The following is a 25,233-nucleotide window of genomic DNA, read 5'->3' as shown; positions in this document are numbered from 1 at the left end:
GATGCATCTGTCTAGGATTGGGGACTTCAGTTGTGTTTTCTGCTTTGGTTTGGTTTCTGGCTTTTGTTCTCTTAGGAAGAAGAGGATTGAGGATTATAGGCCTAAGGAATATGTGAGTTTTTAAAGGGGATGAAAAGTTCATTTCAAGTCAAATTTTCAAAAGAAGCTGTACTTGCATTTTCCATATGTTTTAACTGTGTACACAAATCTGAGTGCTTGTACTTCAGCTACCTCTTACAGGCGCAAATCAAGTAGTTGAGAGTGCAAGTACTCAGATTCCTACCTATGCCAGGCTTTTTTACACCACATGTCACCACAGTAGGGAAGCCCACATTAGGTTTTGTGGGTACCAACTGTTTCTCCAAAAGGGAGGGTCAAGTCTCCGTTCATCTGAAAATCTATCACTTAATGGGATTAGCAGTCATGCTGCATTCTGCATGATTATAAATCAGCTTTTATATCAGACATCATCTTACATAATATTAGGATTTTTAGTAATTATCTGCAGTGTGGGTGTATGACAGACTGTTTCCTGGGGATTTTGGAAAGCCTGAATAACTGGTTTAATACACGTTCCCCTTGGGCATTTATTGTGACAGACTCAGAAATAATAAGATTATGGCAAACCAACCTGCACTGTTCACCTCTGATAATGACAGAATGCTGCCGGGTTCATTTATAGTGCCAGTGCCATCATTTATATCTGTTTCCATTTGCCTTTTTTTTTTTTTTTTTTTTGGTCAGGAGCCAGATTTTAAAAAAACAAAACAAAAGAAAACAAATGAAAGCTTCAGGCATCAGCACGAATTCATTTCAAACACAGTCCCTGATTGCTTTGATTTGGCAGGTGCTTCTCTTGGTCAAAACATTCTGGGAGAATATATCCTTCACTACTGGCAGGAGATCTACCCAAACCAAGCCCAGATTAGCTTCATCTTGGCAGGGTTTCCTAGCCTATACCTTTGGAAGTCTGGCAGGTATCAGAACATCCACAGCAGATGTCTTGCCTTGCCAGGATCTGCCTACTATCCAATCAGAATCGCTTTGTGGTAAAAATATATATGTTACCAACTTAATAAATTATCACTGCATCCAAGATAAAAACAGAGATCCTCCACCAGCAGTGGTTCAATGATAGCTGAAGTCAGCCTCAAATAAATAACAAGTTGAGTTAATTGGCAATGGAACCTTAAGCCTTATGGGGAGTTAGATAGAAGTATTATTGTTTGCAAGCAAGATTCTGCCTATACATACCTAAAAGCTTGTTCAGAGAGGAGAACAGAGAGGCTGTCCAGTGCAGTCGCTTCACAAAGAATCTTGCAAGGGCAGGATTTCACATGACATCCCAGCCCAACCCTCCTTGGGACTGTCTTCACTGCTCCTTCCTTCAAGCAGGTACCAGCTGCTTGCTGCTTGCTTTGACAGCCTTTGCTTGCTGTTGGTGGCAGCACATGTACTTGTCCCAGCAAAGCTCATGCACTCAGGCCAAGCTGAGCTCTTCAAGTACAGTAGCCAGGTGTATCTCCTAGTGCTCTCTTAACACATCGTGTAGAAATTAATATTTATTGCTGTTAATGTGTTTATTTCAGTGTATAATAAATATATGAGTAAAAAGCTTTTTTTGGATCTGAAAGAAGTGGCCACGACCTTCTGGACAAAAGAAGATGGGGGAAATACTTTTTTTGTCACAGCTGCTATATGATTTCCTAACAACACTTGGGGATGCAACAATACTCTTTAGAGTCCATTGCAGAATGGCCCATAAAAACCGTATGGCTGTGCCCCATTTGCAAGGTGCAGAATTGGCAACACAAGCCTGCCTAAGCATAGGTTTGTGGTTCTCTGTGCTATTTTCTCCTCCCATCAGCTCAGACGACAAAATTGACCAAGATAATCCATTAATCCAACGTCTGAATCTGCTCATTTCTCTTCTGTCCTAATCCTACTGAAGTGAGAGTGTTTGCGGTGATTTAAATGGAAGATTGATCAGGCCTCTGACAAAAAATTAACCTTGAATCCAAGGCCTACAGAAATGGTGAATCATTATAATGTAAGACCAGTGGTATAGTCTATACTTCTAATTTGCAAATGTTCTGGTCTGCTTTGCAGCCAGACACTTAATATCTGGAATATTGAAGATGACCAGAATAACTAATAGAACACTGAATAGGAAACTAACAATAAAATCGTTTTTTTTGTTGTTTTTTTTACATTGCCCTTCTCTTGCTTTTGGCTTGTGTGTTCAAAGCTGTCAAAACAGTACACTTATAACTCTGCAGTGAATCTTCTGCTTTGAGAAACATACCTGGTTTCAGTTTATGTAGTGATTTCACATGCAGCTGCCTTTTTAGTAACACTTTTCTTGGCTCCATTTTTTTAATATTAAAAAAGTTCTAATCCAATACTTTTGAGCAAAGGCTGCCGTATTAAGATGTGAAGTAGCTTCCAGCTAACAAATAAATTAAGTGATGAAACCATTTTTGTTTGCACATTTTGAGAACAAATGGCATTCCGACAGTATGTTTCTATAAGCACTTAGTTTGGGAAACATCTTCTTGGGGGAAAATATATGAAATATAATCTAAAATCTATTTGAGTATCAGCTTTAGAAGTTATGCCTAAATGAGTTAATGGGCTGACTGAGAGCTCATTCAGCATTTTCATAGTCCTTTACTGGTAAAAGGCTCTGATGGTTTCTCAAATGAATCTCCCATTCTAGAGTTGTTAAATTAAAATTGTGTCATGGGGGAAATGTGCTGTGTGTGTGTGTGTGTGTGTGTGTGTGTGTGTGTAGTATAGCAATCTCACAGGTGCAGCTTGCAAAACAATAACATATGAAAATATCTCCTCCCTGTTTTCCTCCCTGGTAGATGTCCGTAGAAGAACGATTTATGAATACCACAGGGTGGAGCTACAGATGTCAAAGGTTACCAATCTGTCAGCTGTTGAGATGATACCTCTACCTAGTAAGTAAAATTTAATATGGACAGGTCCAAAATAGTTGGAAAATGCAGAGTTCCAAAATATTTTCCTAGTATCTGAGGGTTTGAAAACTTTATGTAGCTGACTAGCGCTTCAAGTAAGTTAACAGATCTGAGTTTTATCATAACTGCCAGTAGATCTTGAATGATAACTGCACTAAATGATTTTCCAATGAGTGTCTATATATCCATTGTTTGCTTCATGAAGAAAGGGAGTAAATTTCAAGCTTGTGAGTCAAACACAAAAATGTATGTGTGCAGTGCAGCCCATCTTAAACGAACACACAAACAACTTTTACAATTCATCCACCCTCTTTGCTCAAGGTAAACCTACATTGTTTAGAAATCTTAGCATTTAAATTGCCAGCTGTACCACTATGATACATTGAAAGTAGCTATCACTCTTTTTTCCTAATCCAGTTATAGTTCTTACACATTTTCCTGCCAGTCTTCTTATCTGCATATGTCTAAATGTTAGCTATACCCAGAAATGTAAGAATGAGAAGGAAGGAGACTTAAGGAAATAACTTGATACGTAGCAGTAAAATAAAAAATTTGCAACCTTAGTGAAAGGAGGTTTTTGGAAATGGGATTAAATTTACAAATGGAAAACAAATTAAATCCTGAAGATCAAAAGTACCTTCTCTGGATATATCTGTACAGTACATGCTAACGGGCTATCTTTGGTATGTCATGCTGCACATCTGTGAGCCCAGTGATCGCTTAAATATATTTTTGGAGAGGATTTATTCTTGCTTTGTACATGCAGTAAGAATTGTCTATAAAGTTAATGGATGTATTAATTTTTATTTATTTATTTATCCATCCATCTTCCAGCCTGTCTCCAGTTTAACAGCTGTGGTCCCTGTGTCACTGCCCAGATTGGCTTCAACTGCAGCTGGTGTAATAAACTCCAAAGGTAAAGAGCCTTTTTTCTTTGGCCTTTGATATACGGCCATGCTCAAAATGTATTCAAAAAAAGTTTGACCTTATATGATTCAGCATATAGGACTTGTTCTTTTGGGAATATATCTGCTGAGGAAAGACAAGGGAGATGCTTTTGGCATTGTAATTTACAGTATCATTCTAAAGTAATATTGTTCACCACTGTGAACCTCGGCAGCTCCCATTATCAGCAACACATCACTACCCCATTTAACTTTAATAAAGAAAGCTAGGAAGGAAGGGCCCAAGGGCTCACAGAGCAAGCATATGTTTCTCAGAGTTCCTCTTAAAACCGTTATTTCCATATTCTTATCTGAAGTTCTAATTATCTTTGGTTTAAAGTGACGGATAGAAACCATAATTAAATTCATATTTGCTCCTTGTATGTCACCAGAAAGAATCAGGAAGAAATGTCACTGCATGCAGAGGCCAAGGGGCGAGTATGTAAATGTAGCTATAAAAACCTGCTTGTCCCCCGAACAGGAATGAGACTGACACAGCCAGGAGTTTAAAAAAAAAAAAAAAAAGTCTTTGAGCCTCTCATCATGGTTAGTGAACATGCTGGGTCTCGTCATCCCCTCACTGCTGCATTCACTCTGACAGTCATGTCAGTTGCAGGAACAATTTGGAAGCTTTACGGAATAGCTGAAGTGTAAAGAGCAAAATGATAACTCTGTGATCGTGGCTTTTCAAAAAGTTCTTCATTTGCTGACCTTGGTATCTAGAAATTATTTAACAGCAGTTCAGTTATGTAAAATACAATATAGTTATGGATGTGAATTACTTGTGTTTTGCTTTTCAACCTTAGAGATTAAGTACACAAATCTTATTTATAAAGTGTATGAATAATGAAAGGAGAAAAGGCTATTAGCATTTTAAAAATGTGCAGTTATTTAACAGGATGCTGAAAGACTGGCAAGTAGTTGATGAAGGTGGTATGGAATTAAAAATTTGTGGTAGTTTAAATTCATATTTTCCTGAGCTGTTTTGCTGGAAGTAGGCTTGTATCAAAGCTTGCTGCAAATCAGCTTTGTCCACTTAATTTTGCTAGACAGCCCTGATATGGTATTTTATCTACATCAGATTGTATCATGCAGCATGCAAATGGTGTACAGAATAAAAATATACACCTGTAGCAGACTATTCCAAGGAAAGGCTAAGTGAGCAGGCCTTGCAAGTGTGCCCCATTTGCTTGGTGTGAAGTTTAGTCTTAGGATTTGTTCCTGCTCCCACTGAAGCATGAACCTGCATTGACTTTGTTAGGTGCAAGATCTGATGCTTTGGGGCCATGTTGCAGTCCTCCTTGCTCAGGTGAAACACCCACTGGGGTGAGTGGGAGCTTTGTCCCGTGGAAACAAGGATTGGTCCCTTTATGAAAGTAATTTTAATTAATTAGCCTCTTAGAGTTGATATGGCTACTTCCACCTTTTCATATTCTGTATGTATATATATCTCCTTACTATATGTTCCATTCTATGCATCTGAAGAAGTGGGCTGTAGCCCACGAAAGCTTATGCTCAAATAAATTTGTTAGTCTCTCAGGTGCCACAAGTACTCCTGTTCTTTTTATGAAAGTAAAAAACCAAAACCTCCCAGCCTTTGTTGTACAGTTTCTGAAGCATTATGCTGAGCTACCAGAGCACTAGAACTGCTGCAAAAAAGGCTTGATAAATCAATTCAGCCACTCAAAAGTGGCAAGTATGGGGGGTGAGACTTTGATTTCTATAGAATTTAAGTTTTCATTAAAGAGATTCTTGTGCTTCTGGTTGTAGATCACCTTCTACCAAGTATGTAACCTAGTACTATATTGTTTTCTGCAAACAGACAACTCCAGTGCTGTTACAGTGCTCATGGCTTTGACAAGCAGTGGCAGAGTAAAATGAACACCACTGCAGATTTGTTGCTGCTACTTGTGGGTGGGAGTGAAGCTGTCAGTCATTTCATGCTGCTTGTGCGTGGGAAATCTCTGACTAGCAGCAGAGGCAGGATCTGAAGTTATTCATGAGAAGGATCAAAAAATGGAGACCAAGGTTATGTCTACATACAGAAATTGCACTAGTTTAAATACAATTCATTTAAAAACTGGTTCTATCATTTAGCTTAGACTTGTAAAATTACTGATAGGAAGCCAGATTCAAACCAAGAGAGGAACGTCCACCCAGGATTTTGCACCTGTTTAACTAAAATTAGTTTTAAAACCGATTTTTGTTAAACTGATGGAACTTTATGTATGGGACAGGCCTAGGAGAGGGGAAGACTAACACAGACCTCTTTGCTCTCTTCACTTCTGCCTGCTGCCAGGAGGCTTGAGGAAGAATTAAGCAGTGCAGACACCTACCTTGACAGCAGCTAGGAGGCTCTGAGAGAGGAGAAGAGACAAAAAAGTTCCTCCTTTCCATTAGCAACAAAGGAGGTGTGGCTTCACATTTATCAGATGGCTACTAGCTAGAGCAGTGGCAGTCAAACTTTTTGGTCCGAGGGCCACATCTCCGTGGGGAAATTGCATTCAGGGCCATGAATGTAGGGCTGGGGTAGGGGGTTGGGGTGTTTGGAGGGAGTGGAGGGGGTGTGGTGTGCAGGAAGGGGCTCAGGGCAAGGGGTTAGGGTGCAGGAGGGGTGCAGGGTGCAGTAGGGGGCTCACGGCAGGGGGTTGGGGTGCAGGAGTGGTGCGGGGTGTAGCATGGGGCTCAGGGCAGGGGTGCAGGGAGGGGTGCAGAGTGCAGGAGGGGGCTGAAGGCAGGGGGTTGGGGTGCAGGAGGGGACTCAGGGCAGGGGGTTAGGAGGCTCATGGCAAGGGCTTGGGGTGCAGGAGAGGTGCAGCAGGGGTTCAGGGTATGGGCTCCGGCCCTTTGCCACTTATCTGGAGCTGTTCTGAGGTGGCAGCGGCGCACAGCAAGGCTAAGGCAGGCTCCCTGCCTGCCTTGGCCCTGTGCAGCTCCCAGAAGTGGCCAGCATCACGTCCCTGTGGCCCCTGGGGGAGGTGGGAGCAGAGGTCTCCACGCGCTGCCCTCGCCTGCTGGTACCTCCCCTGAAGATCCCATTGGCTGCAGTTTCCTGTTCCTGGCCAATGGGAGCTGCGGGGGGAGGTGCCTGCAGGCGAGGGCAGCGTGTGGAGCTCTCTGTCCCCCCTCTCCCCTCCGGGGGCCACAGGGACATGGTGCCGGCCACTTCTGGAGTGGCGTGGGGCCCGCGGCACCACGGGTCAGCAATCCCGCGGGCCAGATCCAAAGCCCTGATGGGCTGAATCCAGGCCGCGGACCGTAGTTTGCCCACCCTTGAGCTAGAGAGTGGTACAAAAGATGGACAATAGATTCTCCATTGCTGTGCACCTCATGCAGTCATTTACTTGGGAATACAGCACTATTAGATCAACATAGTGGCAATGTTTTACACCCTCTTTGCATAACTGTAAATGACTTCATAGTCATACATGGAATTGCCAGGCAGGATCAAGGGACAGCACCCTGGTAGAAACCTCAGCACTAGAGCCCTGCATGAGGCAATTTTTTTAATCCCACCCTCGTCCCGCCCCGTAATAACCACTCCCACCTGCTTCCGCATTGTTTTGTGCAGTTTTCCCACCTGCAAATACATTAGATCCTGCAAATTACTCAACAGAGACAGATTCCCCCATGCTCCTAAAAAAAAAAAAAAATACACCACAGTCAGTTAATATTAGGGCTGTCAATTAATCGCAGTTAACTCACGTAATTAGCTCAAAAAATTAATTGCTATTAAAAAAATTAATCATGATTAATCACACTTATAACAATAGAATACCAATTGAAATTTATTCAATATTTTTTATGTTTTTCTACATTTTAAATTGTGATTTCAGTTACAACACAGAATACAATGTGTAGAGTGCTCACTTTATATTATTATTTTTATTACAAATATTTGCACTGTAAAAATGATAAACAAAATAAATAGTATTTTTCAATTCACCTCATACAAATACTGCAGTGCAATCTCTTTATTGTGAAAGTGTAACTTATAAAGGTAGATTTTTTTGTTACATAACTGAACTCAAAAACAAAACAATGTAAAACTTTAGAACCTACCAGTCCACTCAGTCCTACTTCTTGTTCAGCCAATCGCTAAGACAAACAAGGTTGTGTACAATTACGGGGCATAATGCTGCTTGATTCTTATTTACAATGTCACCTGAAAGTGAGAACAGGCGTTCACATGGCACTTTTGTAGCCAGTGTTGCAAGTTATTTATGTGCCAGATATGCTAAACATTCGTATGCCCCTTCATGCTTCAGCTGCCATTCCGGAGGATATGCTTACATGCTGACCATGCTCATTAAAAAAAATAGTGCATTAATTAAAGTTGTGAACTCCTTGGGGAAGAATTGTATGTCTCCTGTTCTGTTTTACCCGTATTCTGCCATATATTTCATGTTATAGCAGTCTCGGATGATGACCCAGCACATGTTGTTCATTTTAAGAACACGTTCACAGCAGATTTGACAAAACCCAAAGAGGGTACCAAAGTGAAATTTCAAAAATAGGTACATAAAAATACATTAAAAACACATAAAAATAGCACTCAACCCAAGGTTTAAGAATCTGAAGTGCTTTCCTAAATCTGATCGGGGCGCGGTGTGGAGCATGTTTTCAGAAGTCTTAAAAGGGCAACACTCCTATGAGGAAACTACAGAACCCAAACCACCAAAAAAAAAGAAAATCAACCTGTGGTGACATCTTGCTCAGATGATGAAAATGAACGCATGTTCTCTGGAATGCTGGTTGAAGCATCAAGAGACATATGAAGCTTTAGCACATCTGGCACATAAATATCTTGTGATGCCAGCTACAACAGTGCCATGCGAACTCCTGTTCTCACTTTCAGGTGACATTGTAAACAAGAAACGGGCAACATTATCTCCTGCAGATTATAACCAAACTTTTTTGTCTGAGTGATTGGCTGAAGTAGGACTTAGTGGATATGTGGGTTCTAAAGTTTTACATTATTTTATTTTTGAATGTAGGCTTTTTGTACATAATTCTAATTTGTAAGTTCAACTTTCACGATAAAGAGATTGCACTACAGTACTTGTATTAGATGAATTGAAAAATACTATTTCTTTTGTTTTTTACAGTGCAAATATTTGTAATAAAAATAAATATAAAAGGAGCACTGTACACTTTGTATTCTGTGTTGTAATTGAAATTAATATATTTGAAAATGTAGAAAGCATCCAAAAATTTAAATAAATGGTATTCTATTATTGTTTAAGAGCGTGATTAATCACGATTAATTTTTTAATCATGTGATTAATCGCAATTAATTTTTTTAATCACTTGACAGCCCTACTTAGAGCATGTAAGCTAATAAACCAATACTAAACAAGTATCTATTCAGTATAAAGTAACACTCTATAACACTCCCACAACCCCTTTTTCTTGAGGACAGCATTTATCAAAAGCTACGTTACTACTAAACACAGCAGTCTATATCTTTTGTCTCCCATGCACAGTACAATACAATTAACATTTTATATTGTGCCATTCATTTGACCAAGCACAGTTGTTACAACAATAAAATCTTTATTCAAAGGCCTCATCTACCCAGAAGAAATCAACCAACACAGCTATTCTGGAATAACTATTCCGATATAATTTAGCTATTCCTGAATAACTCTCTTGCATGGACACGCTATTCTGGAATAAAAATGATTTTACTTTTTTCAGCAGAGTAGAACGTCCACATGGAGAGCTATTCCGGAATAGCTATTGCAGAATATCTTAGTCCACAGAAGCTATGCCGGTAACTTTCCTCATGTAGATAAGCTCTAGGAATGTGAAAGTAGACATGAACATGAGGCAAGGGTAGATAATAATTAACTCCAGTGCAGGATGCTGGCTGATAGCTCCTCAATTGTACACTGTGGGGGAAAATGGGATCTGAGCTGAATTTTTGAGATGGGGTGTGAATGAAGAGAGGGCAGCCTGTTCTCAGTAGCTGGTCTGGCATCAGCAAAAAGATCAGCTTCCCACAGGGTGATCAGAAGGAGATGGTGAGGAATAACACCCAGTGCTGTTTTTGAAGGGAGCTGTATATTTACTATAGAATAGTTATATTTAGTACTTGTATTACTTTACATCCATAGATCTAAATGTGTTTTACCCCAGGGCATAAACATGTTTATCCCCATTATACAGATTAGGAAATATAAGTACAGAAAAGTTAAGACTTAATTTTTCAAAAGCATCTCCTAACTTTGGGAGCTTCAGCATTGGGTGCCCAGTTTGAGACTCCTAGCAGCCAGGGAGACCCAGAAACGAGCTGCTTAACAGAAATATCCAAAACACAAAACTTGGCAGTAATAGGGGACTTCAACTACCCAGACATCTGTTGGAAAAGCAATATGGCAAAACACAAATTTTCCATTAAGTTCTTAGACTGTATTGGGGACAACTTTTTGTTTCAGAAAGTGGAGGAAGAAGCCTCGGGGGAGGAGAGAAGCCATTTTAGGCTTGATTCTGATCAACAGGAAGGAATTGGTAGCAAATCTGATGGTGGAAGGCAGTTTAGGTGGAAGTGATCATGAAATGATAGATTACATGATTCTAAGGAAAGGAAAGAGAGAGAGCAGTGGAATAAGGACAATGGAATCCAAAAAAGAAGACTTTAACCAACTCGGAGAACTGATAGGTAAGGTCGCATTGGAAGAAAATCTAAAAGAAAAAGGAATTTCAAGAGAGCTGGCAGTTTTTCAAGGAGATAATATTAAAGGCACAGCTGAAAACTATCCTGATGCAAAGGAAAGCTAGGAAGAATAGTAAGAGGCCAGTGTGGCTCCATGAAGAGATCTTTAATGACCTGAAAATAAAAAAAGGAATCTTACAAAAAGCAGAAGCACGGAGGAATTGCTAAGCAGGAATACAAAAGAATGGCACAAGCACGCAGGGAAAAAATCAGAAAGGCTAAAGCACAAAATGAGTTACACCTAACAAGGGATATAAAAGGAAATAAGAAGAGGTTCTTTAAATACATTAGGAGCAAAACAAAGATGATGGAAAGTGTAGGTCCTCTACTTAGCAGGGAAGGAGAGCTAATAATGGATGACATCAAGGGTGTTGGGTATTTAACGCCTGTTTTGCTTCAGTCTTCATTAAAAGGGTTAACTGTGACCACATATTCAACTCAATTAATATCTTCAATATGGGGGAAGGAATACAAGCCAAAATAGGGAAAGAATAAGTTAAAGAATATTTAGATAAGTGGGATGTATTCAAGTCAACAGGGCCTGATGAAATTTATTCTATTGTACCTAAGGAACTACCTGAAGCCATCTCGGAACCATTAGCAGTTATCTTAAAGAACTCCTGGAGGATGGGTGAGGTCCCAGAGGAGTGGAGAAGGGCAAATATTATACTTATCTCTAAAAAGGGGAACAAAGAGGGCCCCAGAAATTATGGGCCAGTCAATGTAACTTTGATACCTGGAAAGATACTGGAACAAATTTTTAATCAAATTTTAAGCATCGAGAGGACAATAGGGTTATAAGTACTAACCAGCACAGATTTGTCAAGAACACAACATGCCAAACTAAGCTAATTTCCTTTTTTGACAGGATTACTGGCCTAGTAGATGGGGGGAAGCAGTAGGTCTGATATATTTTGATTTTTCTAAGGCTTTTGGCACAGTCCCACATGATATCCTCATAAGCAAAATAGGGAAATGTGATCTAGATGAAATTACTATAAGGTGAGTGCACAACTGGTTGAAAGTCCGTAGTCAAAGAGTAATTATCAATGGTTCATTGTCAAACTGGGAAGGCATATCAAGTAGAGTTCCTCAGAGGTCAGTCCTGTGTTTGGTACTATTCAGTGTCCTGATTAATTACTTGAATAATGGAGTGGAGAGTATGCTTATAAAATTTGCAGATGACACCAAGCTGGGAGAGGTTGCAAACACTTTGGAGGATAATATTAGAATTCAAAAGGACATTGACAAATCGGAAAATTGGTCTGTATTCAACAAGCTAAAAATCAGTAAAAATAAGTGCAAAGTAATTTGCTTTGGCTTTGTCTACACTACCAAGTTATGTCTATATAACTACGTCACTCAGAGGTGTGGAAAATCCACACCCCTGAGCAATGTAGCTATACCAACCTAACCCCTGGTGTAGACAGTGCTATGTTGATGGGAAGGCTCCTCCTGTTGACATAGCGACTGCCTCTCAGGGAGATGGAACTCCTACACTGATGGGAAAAGGTCTCTCATTGGTGTAGGTAGCATCTTCACTAAGTGCTACAGCATCACAAGCTGTGCCTCTGCAGTGCTGTAAGTGTAGACAAGCCCTAAGGAAGAAAAAATGAAATGCACAACTACAAAATGAGGAATTACTGGCTAGGTTTTAGTACTGCTGAAAAGGACTGGGGACTACTGTGGATCCCAAATTGAATATGAGTCAACTGTGCAGTTATGAACAAAGCTATTGTCATTCTGGGATGTATTAACAGGAATGTTATATGTAAGACATGGAGGTAATTGCCCTGCTCTACTCGGCCTCAACTGGAGAACTGTGTCCAATTCTGGGTGCCACACTTTAGGAAAGACGTGGACAAATTGAGGGAGTCCAGAGGAGAGCAACAAAAATTGAGAAAAAGTATAGAAAATCTGACCTATGAGGAAAAGTTCTAAAAAAACTTGACATGCTAGTTTTGAGAAAAGAAGACTGAGGAAGGACCTTGATAACATTCTTCAGTTATGTTAAGGCCTGCTATAAAGAGAATGGTGATCAATTGTTCTCCATGTGCACTGAAGGTAGAATAAAATGTAATGGGTTTGGGGATATTTAGGTTAGATATTAGGAAAAATGTTCTGACTATAAGGGTAGATACATTCTGGAATAGACTTCCAAGGGGGATTGTGGAATCCCCATCACTGGAGATTTGTAGAGTTGGACAAACTCGGTCCTGCCTCAGTGAAGGGGGCTGGACTCGTAAACATCTCTAGATCCCTTCCACTCCAGCATTTCTATGATTCTATCATAAGTGTGTACATGAGCAGGAGTAATGCTGAATGTCTGAATATATTTGGCAGAACCTGACCAGATACATCCTAGAATACTTAAGGAATTGGCTGAGCCATTAATGATTATCTTTGAGAACTTGTGGAGGATGGGAGAGATCGCAGAGGACTGTAAAAGGGCAAATATAGTACCAATCTATAAAAAGTGAAATAGGGACAACCCAGTGAATTATAGACCAGCCAACTTAATTTTGGTACCTGGAAAGATAATGGAGTAAATAATCAAACAATCAAATTGTAATCACCTACAAATTAATAAGGTGATAAGTAACAATCATCCTTCTTTGACAAAGTAAGAAGCCTTCTGGGTAGGGGGAAAACAGTATATGTGATATATCTCAACGTTAGTAAGGCTTTTGATACTCTCTCACGTGACCTTTTTATAAGCAAACTAAAGAAATATACCCTAGTTAAACCTACCATAATGTAGGTGTACAACTGGTTGGAAAAGCATACTCATAAAGTAGTTATTAATGGTTCACAATCAAGCTGGAAGGGCATACTGAATGAGGTCCCAGGGATCTGTCCTGGGTTCGGTGCTATTCAAGATCTTCATAAATGATTTGGATAATGTCATAGAGAGTACATTTATAAAGTTTGTAGACAAAACCAAGTTGTAGGGATTGCAAACACATTGGAGGACAGGAATAAAATTCAAAATGATCTTGACAAATAAGAAATGGTATGAAATATATAGGATGAAATTCAATAAGGACAAAAGCAAAGTAATACACTTAGGAAAGAATAATTAGTTGCACAAATATAAAATGGGAAATGACTTATTAGGAAGGAGGACTGAAGAACAGGATCTGGGGAGCAGAGTGGATCACAAACTAGATATGAATCAACAATACAAAACTGTTGCAAAAAAAGCAAACATTATTCTGGGATGTACTAGGAAGAGTGTTGTAGCCAGAATGTGATAGGTAATTCTTCCACTACACACAGCACTGATAAACCCTGAACTGAGTACTGTTTCCAGTTCCGGACACCACACTTCCGGAAAGATGAGGACAAATTAGAGAAAGTTCAGAGGAGATTAACAAAAATGATATAAAAGTCTAGAAAACATGACCTACAAAGAAAGAGTGAAAAAATGAGTTTGTTTAGTCTAGAGAAGAGAGGACTAGTGCAGGGGGCATGGTAACAGTCTTCAAGAACATAATAGGTTGTTATAAATAAAAGGTGATAAATTGTTCTCTTTATCCACTGAGGACAGGACAAGTAGTCATGGGCTTAAATTGCAGCAGGGGAGATTTAGTTTAGACATTAGGAAAAATATTCTAACTATAGGGGTAGTTAAGCACTGGAACAAATTGCCTAGGGAGGTTGTGGAATCTCTTTCATTAGAAGTTTTAAAGAACAGATGAGACAAACACCTGTCAAGGATGGTATAGATAATATTTAGTCCTGCCTCAGTGCAGGGAGCTGAACCCTTCTACTCCTACATTTCTATAATTTTATGTCTTCGACACTCATTTAACTCATTTGGAGCTAGGGATGCTGAACAGTTCATTGGTGGCACTCAACATCTTGCATTTTGTGATATCAAACTTTTAGTACAGACTTTCTAAATCCCACTGTGGAGGCTCAAGGGTGTGAGTGGTCATGTCTCATGGTTAGAGTCAGGATCTAGGAACCAGAGCTGAGGTCACAATCAGGTGCCAAGACAAAGGTCAGAGCTGGAACAGAGTCAGGAGTCAAGTGAGGGGTCAGGGGTAGGGTGTAGGAGCAGGGACCTGGAGTGAGGCAGGAAAGCAGGAGCTGGGAAGCGATGGCAGTCTGGGATAAGGAGGGCAGGCTGGAAGGCAGGAGGCTGGCAAGTAGGCACTGTCCGTAGTAGCAGCCAGCCACAGAATTCACCTAGTTGCTCAGACAATTTCTTGTGCCTCTTTCTGGTTTTAGTATCCATTCAAGCCAATTGATGAGACTAGACATCTCCCCTAATCAAGAGATTTGTGGGTGGGGCCCTTTGTGAGCTAGAGCTTCACTAGCCACCTTCTTCACTGGTTTGGGTGAAATGCTGGGTGGCAGCCATGGTCTCCGCTCTGTCTGGGGATCCACAGGCCAGGCTTTGAGGCCCTTGATCTCTCACACCCTTCTCCCAGGATCTAAGAGACGGAAACCCCCCTACCTCACAGAGCTACCCCTTCTGCCATTCCTCTACACTTGCCCTGGTCTCCTGCTTCAGTCATACATGTTATCCAGCAAAAGCATTGCCTTGGAAATGTGTGTTCCCTAGTTTTCTTCTTACTTGTGGAAATGTATTAGAAATAAGTACTGCTGGTAATGAAAAAATGACTCATGGTTACCCATTTTTGGATGTTCTTCTTTTGTTAAAAGACCAAAAGAATAAGAAATAGCTGCCAAAAAAAAATTCAGTGTAGATTCACATTCAGATACTGTGGATATTGACATTTCTGGTGAACTTTAGGAAAGCCTTTGATTACAACAGTGGACTGGAACTAGTGATATTTCAGTCGTCTTAAAAATTAAAGTTGGCCACATAGTGTTCAATTCTTCATTCCTTGCATACCCAAAACTGAGGTTCTACCTCTCACACATATAAGACTCCTCAGAGTTTCTCAGAACCTGTAATGTATTTTCCTCATTATTTCCTTTGAGACAGAGAGAGAAGTCTTATTGTCCCTGTTTTTCAGATGGGGAACTGAGGCCTGGAGAGGCTTAGTGATGTGCCCAAGATCATGCAGGAAGTCTCTGGCAGAGCAGGGAATTGACCCTCGGTTTTACAACTCAGAGGCCAACCTCTTGGCCACCTTTTAGAAGGGGTTTGATGTGTGTACAAGGAACACTAGATTGGGCCTCTTGGGCCCCATTTCAGGAAAGCATCTGTATTCAGACTGAGTGCCTAAACAGACACTTTTGCTTAATGCTAGGGACATTCTTAATTGCTTTTTTGAATGTGGGTGGACTTACGCATGTGCCTAAGTATTTTCATGAATCTGGACTATAATGATAAGGAGTAGGAGAAAATAATTCCCTCTAATGTTTAGGTGTGTATACTAGTAATGGCACCTCTTACGCAAACCAGGATATTATCATTGTGTTTTAGGTCAGTGGTTCTCAAAGCTGATCCGCCGCTTGTTCAGGGAAAGCCCCTGGCAGGCCGGGCCAGTTTGTTTACGCCGCGTCCACAGGTTCGGCCGATCGTGGCTCCCACTGGCCACGGTTTACCACTCCAGGCCAATAGGGGCTGTGGGAAGGGCGGCCAGCACATCCTTCGGCCTGCACCGCTTCCTGCAGCCCCCATTGGCCTGGAGCGGCAAACCACAGCCAGTGGGAGCCGCAATCAGCCAAACCTGCAGACACGGCAGGTAAACAAACCGGCCTGGCCCGCCAGTGGGTTTCCCTGAACAAGCAGCGGACCGGTTTTGAGAACCGCTGTTTTAGGTGATGTGCTCAGCACAAAGTCACAAGTCAGAAAGGTTACTCAGAAGGGTCCGAGTAATGTCACTTAAAGTCTTGATATTTCTGAGTTCTCTTTATTACAATAACAGCTTCTATCTAAACCGATAATGAGGAAACACATTATTTTGCATTTCAGGCTGAATAACTGGAAGAGGGGAAAAGCAAGTTTGGGAACTTGCTCTTGTCAGTAAAATGATTTTAAACTGAAATATCATTTGATATTTTTGTAGATACTCTTACAATAGCTCCATGTTGACACACAAAACAATACCTTAACACTCTACATGTAGATCTCTGGGCAAGCCTGAAACGTTCTTGTTTGCTTTTTTCTTCTTTTCAGTAGCAGTTTCAAAGATATTAAGTTTAATTTTAAATCTGATTTTGGATATGAAAATCTCCAACATTCAGGGTGTTGGGGAGGGGTTTGTTTTGATTTAGACCTATCTGTACCATAAATATTTTCATATAAGCTTTTGGGGGCAGGTTACTTGAATATAAATAATAATCAGATGTGACCATGTTGCTTGTCCACCGCCCCCCCCCCTAAAAATTAAAAAGAACAGAGCAGGGAGAGAGATGTGATATTGATTTTATAAAAACACTGAATTAAATGAGAGTTATTTAAATGGCCCTGAAATAACATTAAAGGCCACTTTTTCAAAGAGATCTGGACTAAAATTTCCAGTGCTCAGTATCCACAATCTGAATCAGGCTCAAAAAAGTGCTCAGTCAACACCCAGAAGCTCCCATTGTGACATGCATTATGCTAAACACCTTTGTAAATCTGGCCCTAACTGAGGATGCTAAGCTTTCTTGAAAATCGTGGCCTGTTTGTGTTGTGGTTGTGGTGTTCCTTCAAGCTTCATAGATCCACCTTTGGGAGCATTGAGATGCAGGGAGGTGTTCATGGTACAGTGTCTCATGTAATTGACCATTCAGATAGTTAAATCTGAATTATCATGGCTCCTTTTTAAATACTTTTATTTTTTGTAATTTGATGGAGTTTTCTTTCTTTTTCCCCTTGTGCATGTTAAATATTTATAATCAGAATTAAATGGGGGGCGGGGTATTTATATTATGGATATTTTTACCACACCCCAATTTTAAGTGACAGCAATGGGCTGGTATAACAAAATCAGGTACAAGATCTGATCTCCTGAGTTACAAAGAAAGAAAATGAAGAATTTGTACCTGTTAAGTAGACCACCAGAGGCAGAATACATAACCCAATGAACGTAGTCGATTCATATACAAATGACAAGGAAAATCTAATTTGAAATGTTTTATAAGGGCTAGAGATTTCAAACAATGTATGTACCCTAAACAATAGCACATTCTAGCAGCATTCAGAACTTTATGAACGTGAGACCCAATTTGCTGATTGTTTTGCTGCTTCAGGCAAAGAAAAGTGGGGGGAAATTGTCCAGATTCTTGCTCTCTCTATAATTAATATTCTAGTTACAGTGATTATTTTGGGAGTGGTGCTAGAGTGGCTTTATATGAAAAACGTCAAACATGCAGAGTTCTAACATCTCGGTCTAAAGTGGCAGTCTATTAAATCAGTTAAAATGTGTTCCTATGATAAACTGAAGATAATGTTAGTGCTTTTATTCCAACTTGGGGCCAGTTGCTGCCCAGATTATACCACAATCACATTGAAATTCATGAGGTGTATATATGAGGAAAGAATTAGGCCCTTTCTCAGGGAGAGTGCTTTGATTTTAACACAGTGTTTTGTTTTCTTCTTTTTTAAAAGATCGTCTTGTGATAGGGAGGGGGTCTTTTTAATGAAGAGCAATAAAAGTGTCAAGAATTATAAGTTTTGTATGGGGAAATGTGTCAGCCCCTGATATGTTGCTGATAACTAGAACTGTATTTTATGGAGCAGAAAATTGCTCCACACCCAACTTCTTCAATTCCCTTCCAAGCTGCTTTTTTCTTAATATGACAAGCTAATCTGAACGCATGAACTGCATGAAACTGTAAGGAAATTAGCATTCAATAATTGAGAATTTGGTATGCATGGCAAACCTGATGGAGTAAAACAAGAAAAGAAAGCAGCACTGGACTATTTAATGAACAAAGCATTTCCTCAAACTGGGGTGAATGTAGTGATGTTTGGGATGTGATGAAAGGGGCCTTGTAAGATCTTAGAAATAGGTCTCCCACATGAGATGAAAATTGTGTCTTGAAGACAATGTAGCTTGAGTGAAGTTAAAGGCTGTCTTTTACAAGTATAGTATCATCGTTGAATATATATGATTATGAGTCCATAAAGCATTTATATTGAAAGTTAGCCTCTAGCCCAGGGGCGGGCAACCTTTTTGGCTCAAGGGCCACATCAGGTTTCAGAAATTGTATGGAGGGCTGGTTAGGGGAGGGGCTCATGGCCTGGCCCCCACCTCATATCTGTCCCCCCGGGACTCCTGCCCCATCCAACCCTCTTTGTTCCCTGATGCCCCCCCAAGGACCCCTGCCCCATCCACACACCCCCATTCCCTGTCCCCTGACCAGCCCCAGGCCTCCGCCTCTGACTGCCCCCCGCCACCCCATCCAACTCCTCCTCTCATTCCTGATGGCCTCCCTGGGACTCCTGCCCCATCCAACCACCCCTTCTCCCTGGCCCCTGACTGCCCCCAGCTGCCCCATCCAACCCCCCCTCCTTCCTGACTGCCATCCTGGGACCCCTGCCCCCGTGACCGCCCTGACCCCTATCCATACCCCCACCCCTGACCACCACCCTGAACTGCCCTCTATCCAACCCCCCCACTCCCTGCCCCCTTACCACACTGCCTGGAGCATTGGTGGCTGGCGACGCCACAGACGCGATGCCCGGCTGGAGCCAGCCACGCCACCGCATAGCACAGAGCACCGGGTCAGGCCCAGCTCTGCAGCTGCACTGCTCCAGGAGCTCGCAGCCCCGCCGCCCAGAGGATTGCACCGGTGGAGCAAGCGAGCGAGCTGAGGCTGCAGGGGAGGGGGAACAGCAGGGGAGGGACTGAGGGCTAGCCTCCCAGGCCAGGAGCTCAGGAGCCAGGCAGGACCAGGGCCGGCTCCAGGCACCAGCCCAGCAAGCAGCTGCTTGGGGTGGCCAACAGTGAGGGGCGGCACATCCGGGTCTTCGGTGGCAATTCGGCAGCCGGTCCCTCACTCCCTCTTGGAGCGAAGGACCCGCCGCCGAATTGCTGCCGAAGACTGAAGCAGCAGCGGTAGAGCTACAGATCGCGGTAGCGGCTTTTTTTTTTTCCCCCTCCTGTTTGCTGGTTGGGGCAGCAAAAACCTTGGAGCCGGCCCTGGGCAGGACAGTCCCACGGGCCGGATGTGGCCCGCAGGCCATAGTTTGCCCACTTCTGCTCTAGCCAGATGAGTTAGACTTTCATTGAGATTTATACATTAATAAACTGCAGATAAATTAAGCAGTCCTTCTAATACATAATATCATTGTGTAGATTTTAGTAGCAGCTGGACTTTATGAAATCCTTGTGGAATTGCTATGGAATCCACAGGACACAAATGTGTGGAGAAAACCCAAATTACAGTTTATGTATACCTCATGGCTGGTCCATACAGAATTATTTTCTCAGGACACACCCTGGCATTTTCCTACAAACTGAGCTTTTTACCACTCTACAATGTTTCTTTCCTTCCTCACACCTTCTTCTTCTGGAGTGCCTTCACGTTGTTCTGCTCACTGATATTCCCCAATGTCCAGCTGCTAAGAATGGATAGCTAAGCTGCTTGCACTGTTCTGTTAACATGTCAGTTTATAGTTATTATTCACATCTAAATTATTTAGTGGATATGTTCAGGAATCCTGCTCAAGAACAGAAGCCTTTCCATTCCTTCCTGGTACAGTGCCACTGAACAAGCTTTTACATACGTTATCAGCTCCTTCCTGTTGAGGCTACTTTCCCTGAAGCTCTAAGTCTGCTCAATATTGAAGCAGGTTCTTAAGAAATGTAATGTTGAGTCACAAAACCCTGCTATACTTGATTTTGAGTTTGTCTCCAGACAATTGGCCAAAAGGACGAATGATGTTCCCCCTCCTCTGGAATCCTACTCTTGTCATAATCTTGCATTTAAGAATGATTTACTGGGAAAGTGTAACAATAACCAGGACCAGAGTTAGAGACCCAGCCAAACCCCACTACTAACATTTCTTTGATAAAAAGGACTTGCTCCAAAAGATGGTTTTTATTTTCATTCTCCTTCCCTTGCCATTTCTCTTAAGGAATTATAGGGGTTTCCTAGTAGACATTGCTTAGATTTCATTATGTTCTCAAAGCTGTTGCTGTGGCTTCAAAGTCCTAGATTACTGGAAAATATTTTTTCATTTTCCTTTCAGTCTATCTGAAACTTTATGTGCTGTCAAGTTCTGCAAGTAATCTGGACACAGGCTATCGAAGTCACTGCCAGATAAAATAAGAATGACCACTAGCCTTTGCTACGTTCAGACCATTTCAAAATCCATTTCTTTGACTTTGCTTTCCCAACACAGGCCTCTCAAGCATAACATTCCTGTTATGTATTCTGTAATATAGGTAGGAGATTTTTAAGGGCACAAAGGGCAATTAAACATTTAAATCCCATTCACAGTAGGGGAGTTGAGTACCTAACTACCATTTGTGCTTTTGAAAATGTTTATTTTTGCTGGCTGGGTTAGAAGAGAGATTATAATTCTTGTGTTTAGTTTTCATGGAAGATCTTCAGATACAACAGTGATGAAACCCTAGATAAATAGCCCATTTCCCTCCCTAGAAACGTCTGTTATGTTTCTGTTACATTCCAGTAAGCTATTATTGCTTATTTATAATAATGGAACAAAACAATGAAAATGCCCGGTCTTCAATGAGCCAGTTGTATCAGGAGTTGAAACTTCCATGCCAACATAAATCTTTGAAGTCTTAGTACAGTATAGTTAATTCCTTAATTCCTGCATTGTTTGCTTATCTTGGTAATACTAAAGCCATAACAGTGAACGTGGATTAAATAGACATTTGCTGGCAGAATTACATCATGTTCTGTTGCACCGCAGCTTCCACCATCACATTGTCTTATGCTTGTTTTTGTACATTGATAGCTTGTATCACACCAAAGCTTGGATTCAAGCATATTCCTATATAACAGGCACCTTGAGAATCTCGGGTGTAAAGTATTAACAATAAATGTAACAAACTCAACCCAGAGTGGTAATTCTGTTCATTGTCACTATCTGCAAATGGTTAGATCTAGGTATGTCATAGGACGAGTGCAACTGATCCCTGACCAGATGTCTGGTATCACTCAACCATGACCCCTGATCCAGCAGGCTGAGGAGTAGCAGTATCAGGCTTTGAAACTATTCCTGCCCCATACTTCCCAGGCAGAATTATGGTGACTAATAAGGAGTTTTTATGTTGGTGGATGACATTTCAGGGGTTTGATGGGGAAGAGGAAGAATGTGTGTTTGTGTGTGGGGGGTGGAAATATAATTTCAATGCAAGCAAGAAGTCTGTTTATAAGTAAGGACTACTGCACTGCAAAAATTCTCCCAATCAACTACTGGCCAAATATATAATCAAAGCATTTCTAATAAATTGAATTCCTTATTGTAATCCCAGCACAAATCTGTATTGTGAAAGACAAGAAAGTAACTGGCTAGTTTGGTAGTCCTAATTTTCTTACCATTAATTTTATAGTGTTCATATTCAGAAATTTGCATGACAATTTGGCTAGTATTTTAGTGTGTACATTACATTCTGACTAGATGTCCTGAAATAAAACAATTGACTGACTGAATCTTGTAGCCCCAAATATCTATTTTAGCCATGGATGAGCTGGGAGGCCACTATCTTGCTAACTTCTCTTCTGGAAGGACTAAATTATTAAAGCTGTGCTTCTGAAAATGACTTGAGCATAACTGGAGACATGTTGACACTGTAGTGCCCTTATAAATACCTTGTTTAAGATAGGGGGGATTAATGAAGATGCTGCTTTTTGGTGTGAAAGTATTTTAAATGGCATCATGCAGTACTTCAGAACCATAATGATTAAGTAAAATATTCATCCTATCTAAGGTTCCCTGAAAAGTGTTTTTAGGTAAACTTGAAGTCAAATAAACTATTTTCTTTTCACCTTCCAAATACTATAATGTATATTAATGTGTATTTCTAACAAGGAAACTGATGATCCCCAACTGTTCTATAATTCTTCAGAAATCTTGCTGAGTATTGACTATATCAGGGGTAGGCAACGTATGGCACGCATGCCGAAGGCGGCACGCGAGCTGATTTTCAGTGGCACTCACACTGGCTGGGTCTTGGCCACCAGTCCGGGAGGCTCTGCATTTTAATTTAATTTTAAGTGAAGCTTCTTAAACATTTTAAAAACCTTATTTACTTTACATACAACAATAGTTTATATATTATGGACTTATAGAAAGAGACCTTCTAAAAACGTTAAAATGTATTACTGGCACGCGAAACCTTAAATGAGGGTGAATAAATGAAGACTTGGCACACCACTTCTGAAATGTTGCCGACCCCTGGACTATATCATTTGACTTTGCACTTGTTTTAGGAAAAAGAGAGTGAGTTAGGTGGGAGAAGAAACAAATACCTTTTTGAACTTAAAGGTGGCATCATCACAGCTCTCTAAGCAGAGTCAATCATGTGACATTTCAGTCTCTTTTGTTTCATTGCTGTCCTGCATTGATTAAGTTTTTGAGATTCTTTAGCAGAGTTCCACATTGTTTTCCTTTGGCTTGGTTTTAATTATCCTCTCCAATTCATCTTCACAAAAACATCACTATGAACATAGAGCTTCTAGAATTGTATGGATTCTTAACAAGAATAGTGAAGAAAAGATTTCCTATTCCACCAGGCCGCCTAATTAACCTCTTAAACATTGGCTGTCATGAAGGATCATCATATTGTGTAAATTACAACTCTTCTCTCAGGGTCTTATCCTCTCATTGACCTCTTAACAACTCTTCCTCCTTGTAGCTGAAATCTCTGCATGACCTTTTGGAGTGAGTTAGGACTTGAGAGGGTAACATATCATTGCAACTCCTGAATGTTTCCATGATTCCCCTTTTAGTGGTGTAGGCATCACTCGTCAGTGATATTGAGATAGCCACGTTTTCTTTATTAGCTATTCCGGTTACACCATCAGCATAGTTTAGGATGGGTTGGAAAGGGACTAGACCAGGGGTTGGCAACCTTTCAGAAGTGGTGTGCCAAGTCTTCGTTTATTCACCCTAATTTAAGGTTTCGCGTGCCAGTAATACATTTTAATGTTTTTAGAAGGTCTCTTTCTAGAAGTCTATAATGTATAACTAATCTATTGTTGTGTGTAAAGTAAATAAGGTTTTTTAAATGTTTAAGAAGCTTCACTTAAAATTAAATTAAAATGCAGAGCCGTCCAGACTGGTGTCCCGGACCCCGCCAGTGTGAGTGCCACTGAAAATCAGCTCGCGTGCGTGCATGCCATACGTTGCCTACCCCTGGGCTAGACACTCCAATTTTGAAGGGTGCTGTAGGCCTGCTTTGTTGCAAGGAACATTTTTTTCTTAATTATCAGTTCTTCCTGGTTTAAACTCTATAAAGATGCTCCAGTGAAAAGGTTTCTAATCTAATCTCAGGAGTGGCCCTTCATGTGTTTTAATGGTGAAACAACTACAAAGTGAAGCTGAGAGGCCAGGATCCTTAACAAAGAAAGAGCTATGCATCCACTGATAAGCTATACAATCGCTCAGGGCTTTTATTAGTAGCATATTACAAAATAAAAGTGTGAATGTAGTCCATGTAAAAATGAAGGCCCTTATAGATAGCATTGGTTTGAAGCAGGCACAGTGTGAGTAGTCATTGGGCAAGATTTTTCACAAACTGTAACTTTACCAATGCCGCTCAGCTCTGATTTGCAACACTCCTCCTATTCTAGGCATCTTTAGAGCAAAATCTACTGGTTCTAATGGTTTGTACATTGGGGTTTTTTTATCAAATGAAAACTTGTTTTTGCACACTTGCCTGTTCCAGAATTCAGAGTTTCTGGCTCCCTGCCCCCTCTTTATACACCACAGTACCTGCAGTACTTTTTCTAATGACAAAAACTAAATCCTTATAGTTTAACTCCTGAGCAGGCCTCTCGCTGGCTATCCCATCCTCTCCCCGTGGGTTTGCCTTTTAAGTAGGAAAAAGTTATGGTTAGGAAAATGTTAGAAAAACGGAAACTTCCATATGTAGGTACTTTCTTATAGGGACCATTTACAAAATCTGTCTGTAAGGAGAAAACGCTTGCCTTGCCTGCCAGTGAGTGAAAACCTTTGATTTATTTTTGTCATAAGCACTAGCATCCGTTCCTAGCAATCATAAAAGCCTCATTCCTCTCTGCCAGTCTTTCTTTTACACTGCTCTGTCTTCAGTGTTCTAACTTCATAGCAGCCATTGACAGAATATTTGTTTTGTCTTTCACCTCTACTCCCCAAGTCTTTCTTATGGCAATTTACAGTGGATGTTTCTGTAAGAGAGTTGAATTCTTTCCTTTACAACTCAGAATGGGCAGAGTTGAGTGTTTCAAATTTGTACACAATCAAATATAAAAGAAACAGGTCCACTCACTTAAAAATGAGAGCGAAGAGCTTCTAAGCTGTAGCAGATAAGGTTATGGGGCAAGCTCTGCTCACCTTATTCACACAAGTAAATCTCATTTCAGGCAAACCATTTTGCTTGCACGAATAGGGTACCCAGGATTTAGTCCATAATAATCAGTTTCTTTTTTTCTGCCTTTACAGAGGGATGTAGTGGAAGTCTCACAGTCTTGGGTCAGTTTTCCAAGGATGATGGAGAAG

At 40.8% G+C, this 25,233-nt stretch overlaps 1 protein-coding gene across 5 annotated transcripts in view; it reads left to right on the top strand.

The window, feature by feature from the left end:
- The window catches only part of PLXDC2 (plexin domain containing 2), a 403,152-nt gene that overhangs the window by 316,526 nt on the left and 61,393 nt on the right, over nucleotides 1-25,233 (top strand). For all 5 annotated transcript variants that reach the window (XM_039526378.1, XM_039526380.1, XM_039526382.1 and 2 more), the window contains exons 8-9: nucleotides 2,871-2,966; nucleotides 3,819-3,900. In XM_039526378.1, the coding sequence (XP_039382312.1) occupies nucleotides 2,871-2,966; nucleotides 3,819-3,900 (178 nt within the window). The remainder of the gene's footprint in view (nucleotides 1-2,870; nucleotides 2,967-3,818; nucleotides 3,901-25,233) is intronic.

The sequence above is a fragment of the Mauremys reevesii genome, linkage group 2, assembly GCF_016161935.1.
Source record: "Mauremys reevesii isolate NIE-2019 linkage group 2, ASM1616193v1, whole genome shotgun sequence".
In the NCBI taxonomy this organism is placed as follows: Eukaryota; Metazoa; Chordata; order Testudines; family Geoemydidae; genus Mauremys; species Mauremys reevesii.
The sequence above is the reverse complement of the archived record's forward strand: the minus strand, read 5'-3'. Positions and strand labels throughout refer to the sequence as shown.